A 7,360-nucleotide genomic window follows, 5' to 3' on the forward strand; every position below is an offset into this window, starting at 1 on the left:
CAGACGGCACGAAATCCTGTTATCTCCGTACGGCCAAGGTGATATCGAGCCACAGTGAAAGCCGACACAAGGGCGTTGATTCAATCACAAACCGAGCACCAATACATTGCCTCGAACCCAGCTGTGTACACCGTGGGACTATAAATAAAGTTTTATACAAGGCAGCTCTAGCACCCAGCAGAAAGTTTAGCTAAGGAGGACTCTGACAGGCCGAGTCATCAACGTCTGTGATATCGACCGCCGAGGGCAGGCCGGTGTTTGCGGTCGGGGTGTTTTTGTCTCCGAGCCAAAGGGTCCTGCAGCTCTGTCCCCAATGTCCGAGACGCCCCGCTCATCAATCAAACGTATCTTTAGACTGTAAAGGGCTGATTATGGTTCCACGGCGACTCAACGCAAGGGGGTTTACAAACCTATTACGTCCTTGCGGACCCTCCTTGCGACCACCGCGAGGGCCGGACGTGCGCCTCCCAAAAATGTAAACCTTGCGTCGAGGCAACGCAGCCGCAAGGGCTGTGATTGGCCCTTTGACTAAAACCTGACGCAGAACCAAAACAGTTTCACGACTGCGTCGAAGCGACTGCGTGGTGCTTGCGTTGCGTCGACGTGGAACCAAACTCAGCCCTTTAGTCACTCTCGGTGTGGGTACGGGTCGATACAGCCCAGCGACGGAACCCAACCAGAACATGGACAGAGCCAGCCTGGTTAGTGTTGCTGCTGAAGGCCTCGATCTCCTGAAGTACCAGAGGGTTGGCGAGGGGTTTCACGATAGGAAACAAGGGGATAATGAAGTGAGAGGGAAAAAAGGTGAAACCGAGGGATGAGACGGGGAAGGATAGGGGGGGGTTCAGAAGCTTGTTAGTGCACTTTTGGCAGAGTTCCACTCTGACCTTGAGAGATGTACACATGCACGCACACATGCACGCACATACAGGAACACACATACAGGCACACACATACACACCTACAGGCGCATACAGACACACACACACACACACACACGCTACACAGGCACACGGACACACACAAATACATGCACACACACACACACACACACACAGGTACATACACACCGGCACACACGCAACACATTCATAGACACACACAAGCACACAAGCACACATACACACACATATACACACAAGCACAAACTTACTTACACACACACACACACACACACACACACACACACACACACACACACACACACACACACACACACACACACACACACACACACACACACACACACACACACACACACACACACACACACACAACACAGCTTCTACACACAGGTACTCTGTGCCAAAGACAGTTAGCCTCAACCTGGGGTTTCTTTGGCACATAGTAAACCTGTGCCAACGCTTTCAGCTGATTGGCTACGGAACCGGCTTCTGCTGGGAAGCGCCTCCTCTGCTATTCATCCAATGGAGCCCATGCTTACAGGCCAGCGGAGCTCTGATTGGGTGTGTTAATGGAGAAACCCACCACGTCGGTGTGTGCCCGCTCCCGACTTTTTGCAAGAGCGTGTCAAAGTGAGTGAGACTGTTAAAATAAAGACAATATTGGGAGGCGCTTCTCTAATTCCATTGCAGTCGGCCGCGTTCACCTGTATTGCGGATTAGAGAGTGGCACCGCTGTGACTCAACTCTACACGTGTCGCCTCGTTACCATGACAACACCCCCTTTTTTTTTAATCTGCAGATCGCTTCCACGTGACACATCACACACAGCGGCGAGCTGGAGTCAGGGATGCTTTCGTGCTCACAAGCAGCAGCAGCAGCATCCCTGGCATTTTAGACATTGAAACCTCCTCTCCTGCTCTCGTTTTTTTTAACGGTCGTGTTTTACGAGCCTGTCTTCGACAAAGCTGTCAAAGTTAACGACAATGAGGTCAAAAAAACACCTTCATTATTCAGAGACCCACAGGTAACACATAGCCTACCCGGTTAATCAAAGCACGTTCCTCCATACCTTTTTTAGCTGCGGTTCTATTATTTGGGTTCAGACCACATACCCCAAAAAGCACCCTAAACAATCCAACATTAGCATGCTACATCCATGTTTAACATGAAGTATTCGACATCTAAGCATCTTTCACCCACGATGCCTAACATAGCCTGCCGTTCATTGTGCAGTATTAATAACGCGCTTAGTCAAACACTAACGCTTTTTAATGCTTACCTCATCTTCCCCTCCTACGATTCACCGAAGCTCTCCTCTTCTTCTCGTCACCGGCTCAGGTCTTTTGTCGTTTTGGTCACAATAAAGGCTTCGGAAGATGACCAGAAAACGTCTTGAAATCGAGCAATTGAGTATATTTGATGCAGGCTGCCAACGCCAGCGAGGCTTCGCTGGGTACTGGGCAGATGTTGGAAGGCGACAGGGTGGGGGTACGTTCTCTCTCTACCGTCTCTGGACGTCTTCAGATCAATTCCCGCCATAGAGGTTTCCTCCACGCCATTTTTTTTCAGAGCGCTTCGTCGCGCCGCGGTGAGGAGAAGGGGAGGCCGGTTGGAGGAGAGGACAGCTGCGGCGGAGGTGCCATCTTTCCTTCTTTCGCTTTCAACCACTGGGGGCGGCGGGTGGGGGGAGCACGGAGAGCGGAGGTTCACCACAAGAGGGAGGAAACGGGTAGAGAGGGAGAGAGAAGTGTGAGAAATCTGCTGAAATATTCAACGCCACGGCGCGCCTCGGGGGTGCGCTGAGTTTTCCCGGTTTGCGGACCCGCGCAGTCGGTGCTACTGCTGCACCGCGCGTACGTGTTGAGCGAAACGAGCGCACACATCAAGCGCCTGAGAAAGTTATCTCCGCCTTTTCATCGTTTTTAGGGATAACAACGTATATTTAAGGAAAAAGGTGTCAGACACAGGAGTGTAATTGAAGGATAAATGAAGTAGTTTGTTCAAAGTAGAGCTTCAAGTCAAAATAAGTAATGAGTGGAGAGGAGACACACCCATCGGGAGAGGAGACACCGAACACCGAGTGATCTTCACCTCTCTCCGTTAACCAGCTGCCACCTCGTCTCAGCGGACAGGTGGTGTTATCCTAACGCTCTTTGGTTGTCACAAGATGACTGGTTTCGTTTAATCATTGTAATGTGATATCACACAGGCATGGTGCTGTTGATTTAAGTGGTTTGTAGCCTACTACTACAGGCCTAGTAGCAGCAGCAGTACAGGGTGGTGTTAGTAGTGGCCTAGTTATTATGGTAAATAAAATGGTAGGACTATAGGGCGGGGGAAAAAAGTGAAAAAAGGTTGTTGACAGTCTCATTTCTTACATTCTTTTATTATATTTTCTACACGCGAAATAACCCGCACATTCAATAGTTAAATACAAAACAAATCACACCCGTGGCACTATCCCGCTCTGGCCACTAGAGGGAATAATAAATAACAGTACAGAGGCAATAATTAAATTGGGTTGAATGTTCTGAAAGGCCCGAAGGAAACCCAGCCTGGGACCCTGATTCTGGGAGCTAATTTCGCTTGCTCTGCCAGAATCATCGCCTATTAGTCAAGGCAGGCTGAAGGAAACCATTTTGGCTCATGATTCACGTTGGATGTACAACATCAGCAAAAAGGGCGTGAAGTTATTTTATTTCCCCAGGGATAGGCTATATGTTATGCATAGAAATCTATTTTTTCCTATTTCATGCTATGTCGATTAAATAATTAACACTGAATCAAAAGGGTATCTGAACAAGGATCATATCATATAAAGTAGGCCGACACCAATACAATTAGATGATGAAACTGTTAACACAGAACGTTAACTTCTACCAAAATAGCGTTGATCGTTTATTGAAATGTTGTCTGTGCCAGTGCTGTCGTTGCATTTTTGGGGTTGCATACATTGTCCACGAGGAGGCGCTAAAGCCACGGATATGCGACCACAACTCCTTAGATAAATATTGTAATGCTAGCGTCCGTCTTCATAAATATTACATCTGGTAAAGTCAAGAGTAGGCCTACGTATTAAAGTGGAAATCATAAATTCCCAAGCCATGCTGTATTGACTAATGACTACAGATATCCTTGTGCACACACGCAAACAAACACACACACACACACACACACACACACACACACACACACACACACACACACACACACACACACACACACACACACACACACACACACACACACACACACACTCGCAAACACGAAAGAGGCTCTTGGAAAATGAGACGTTCCATCGGAAATAATCAAGCAAATCCATTGAAATCAGTGCGATTTCAGCGACTTAAGTTTCAGCTGAATCTCTGTACGAATTAAACATTTGGCCACTTTGAGGCAATTTATTAGTCATACAGTCAGACAGATAAAAAACAAGTGGAACGCAGATGGAAAAGTGTGGCTACGACCTAATGCAATATGTGCCAGGCAACATCAAAAAAACATATCTGGAGAAGCTACAAACAGTTTCCACAACAATCCAACCCATCAACTCCAATCCACACACTGCACTCTGGCTAATCTAAGTATTGGTAAACCCTGCCTTTCAAAATATGCAGTCATTCATGACAGACACTACCACACATGTATGGCCCAAATCCCTGGTAACTCAAAGAGTGTTGATCATTTTTTAATTTAATTCCTTATACAAATACAATGTTTTGCAAATGTCTTCTGATGTATTTTTTATCCCAAGGTTAACAAAACCCATTGATTAAGTAAACGGTTAGGCCTAAACCAGGATTAGACTGGTTTCTCCTGAGAGGACTTTAACTTGTTCTAGTTTGAGGATTTAACCACCCTTGATTCAGGGTGTAATGCTGTTCGTCAAGTACTATTCTCTAACAGATCTAAAAGGAACCCTTCTCTAAACCAACCCAAAATCAACAACAGGATATTTTCTTCACAGCCCTTTTAATTTGTATTTTTTTTTTTTTTTTTGCATTTTGTCAAAGGAGACTCCAAATAACCCCCCCCCCCCCCCCATTTCACCCCCTTGTATAACCCCTTGTGCAGCCTACACACTAATAACAGATCTGGAAGTACTGGCTGGGAGACTTCAGAGGGCTCTTGTAGCTGCTGGTGTCCTGCCCCAGGCCGCTGGGCGTCTTCTGCAGGTTCAGCGTGAACCCCGGCCTCGTCCTCCGTCCCTCCGACCTGCTGGAGCCCCCCCTGTGCCCCTGACCGGCCCCCGGTGTCATAGGTGGGGGGCCCCCCGCCCCCCCCGTGGGGCCGCTGCTACTGCTGCTACTACGGTTGCTGCCGCTGGCGATGGTGGTGGAGGAGGTGAAGAAGGAGGTTGTGGGGGCGGGCGGGGCCTCGTGGTCAGAAGACCCAGTCCTTCTTGCTGGGGGGCTCAGATAGATCTGCATGGTCACTAAGTGAAGTGTGATGGGGGGGGGGGGGGAGAGAGCGAGAGAGGAAGGGGGTGACACGGGGTCATGGGTGAGAGAGGAGAGAGGGGAGGGCGAGAGGGAGTGAGAGAAAGGGAAGAAAGGCGATTCAGTCATGGATGAGAGAGAGGGGGATAGAGAGAGAGACAAACACAAGATTAGAGAGGGATAGAGAGAGAGACAAACAAGGATAAAGAGAGACAAACAGGAGATAGCAAGAGATAGAAACAGACAGAAAGGGGAGAAAGAGCGGAGGAATAGCGTATAGTGGTGGTTGGGGAGGAGACAGGGGTGTGAATATGTGGAGGGGAGGAGAGGCAGAATGGACAGAAAGGGTGAGAGAGGACAGATGAGCCCCGGTAGGATATATGGCGGAATGCAGTGACAAATGTGTCTATTTTGTTTCATTGTATTTTGTACTCATTATGTTATTAATGTCAGGAATGAAACCTACCTTTACAATGTGTCACCCGTCTGCTCCCTGTAAACCCCCCCAGCCCAAACACACACGCACACACACGCGCACACACACACACACACACACACACACACACAGGCACATGTTGTTGTTACAAGTCCAGCAGCACTTCAAGCTGAGCTTACTTCAAATCATTTAATTCTGACATTTTGCAGCCTGCTCAAGACAGCAGCACACAGCTGTTTGCCATTCCGCTCTGGCATTTGCAGGGCGCTCCTCTAGTGAGGTTAAGTGCAGTCGGGATAATGGAGTGGAAAAATGAACTAACTTTTATAGTGTGTTCTCCCCCCTCTTACCCACGGTCAATGAGGGATCCCTCGCTGGATGGCCTCCGCTGCTGGACAGACGGACGCGTACGAGACACACACACACACGGGTGGATGGATGGAAGGACGGAAGGACAGATGAACAGACATGTATGCAGACAGACGGACAGACAGAGGTAAAGACATGGTCGTAGATGGACAGATTGGTATGTAGACAGATGGACAGACATGTGCGTAGACGGACAGATGTGGACATAGACAGACAGACATGTACGTAGACAGACAGACAGAGGGATGGATGGACGGACGGACAAACAGAACGACAGTTAGTCTGAGGAGCTAAAGTATACTTGCAAAGTGAGCGTGCGTGTGTGTGTTGTGTGTTGTGTTGTGAATTAATGGAACTACGGTACAACAAAATATAAAAACAAACTCTGAAATCTCCCACCAGCCAAATTATGACGGCCTTGTTCCAGACACACTATCACATTTGAGGGCTGTTAAAGAAAAGTACAGTAGAACCATATGAGTGTTTCTGTAAGAGCCTATAAGGATGCAGGGTGGGCGGGGACAGGGGAAGCACCCACCTATCAGCAGCAGTCTTGCAGGTAGAGGCTGCTGAAGGGGGGCGTGTCTTGGAAGCCTTACACCCCGAATCCTTCACAGAGCTGGAGGAACAGGACGGAAAACTGACGATTATTTCAGGTTTCTGAAACGTTTTGTCTGGCTAGACCACACGCCATACCACCATGTCATCATAATATTATAGAGAAACCCTCAGGCCATTCTATCAGCTTATCCCGTATATATTTGTTGATTTGATAAAGACACAAATAGTAAATGTACATTAAGAGACAACACAACACCAACCGTCACCGTGACGGTTACCTTTTGGAGGGTGTTGGTGAAGAGGTGTAGTTCCTTCCCATACCGCTAGAGGGCATCGTGGTGCTCTTCTTCAGGGACGCGGCGTGCGGGTTCCCCATGGGGTTTCTGGGAGGCAGAACCAGAGATACCGGCCTGCTGCCTGTGGTCGGAACACAACACAAGGGGAACACTTGAGCGGCAGCATCTCCGGGGGAATGCAGATAATTGCACCTTAAAAAAACTTTATAAAATGGTAACAATGAAAAAAACATACAGTAAGATCTGAATCATTTTAGAGTTCAAACAAAGCAAAGAGATAGAGAAAGAGAAAGAGGGAAAAGGGATTGAGAGAAAGAAGGGGACAGAGAGACATGAAGTAGAGAGAGAGAGAGA

The 7,360-nt window shown here is 48.1% G+C and overlaps 1 protein-coding gene across 3 annotated transcripts in view; it reads right to left on the bottom strand.

The window, feature by feature from the left end:
* Positions 1-4,279: 4,279 nt before the first annotated feature.
* Positions 4,280-7,360, bottom strand: part of LOC115534757 (transmembrane protein 108) — a 9,741-nt gene continuing 6,660 nt past the window's right edge. For 2 of the 3 annotated variants that reach the window (XM_030345961.1, XM_030345958.1), the window contains exons 3-7: positions 6,989-7,127; positions 6,688-6,768; positions 6,131-6,171; positions 5,811-5,837; positions 4,280-5,340 (exon numbers count right to left, since the gene is read on the bottom strand). In XM_030345961.1, the coding sequence (XP_030201821.1) occupies positions 4,988-5,340; positions 5,811-5,837; positions 6,131-6,171; positions 6,688-6,768; positions 6,989-7,127 (641 nt within the window). In that variant the 3' untranslated portion in view covers positions 4,280-4,987. The remainder of the gene's footprint in view (positions 5,341-5,810; positions 5,838-6,130; positions 6,172-6,687; positions 6,769-6,988; positions 7,128-7,360) is intronic. The other variant, XM_030345959.1, reaches the window with a different exon arrangement.

Source organism: Gadus morhua, chromosome 21, assembly GCF_902167405.1.
Source record: "Gadus morhua chromosome 21, gadMor3.0, whole genome shotgun sequence".
In the NCBI taxonomy this organism is placed as follows: domain Eukaryota; kingdom Metazoa; phylum Chordata; class Actinopteri; order Gadiformes; family Gadidae; genus Gadus; species Gadus morhua.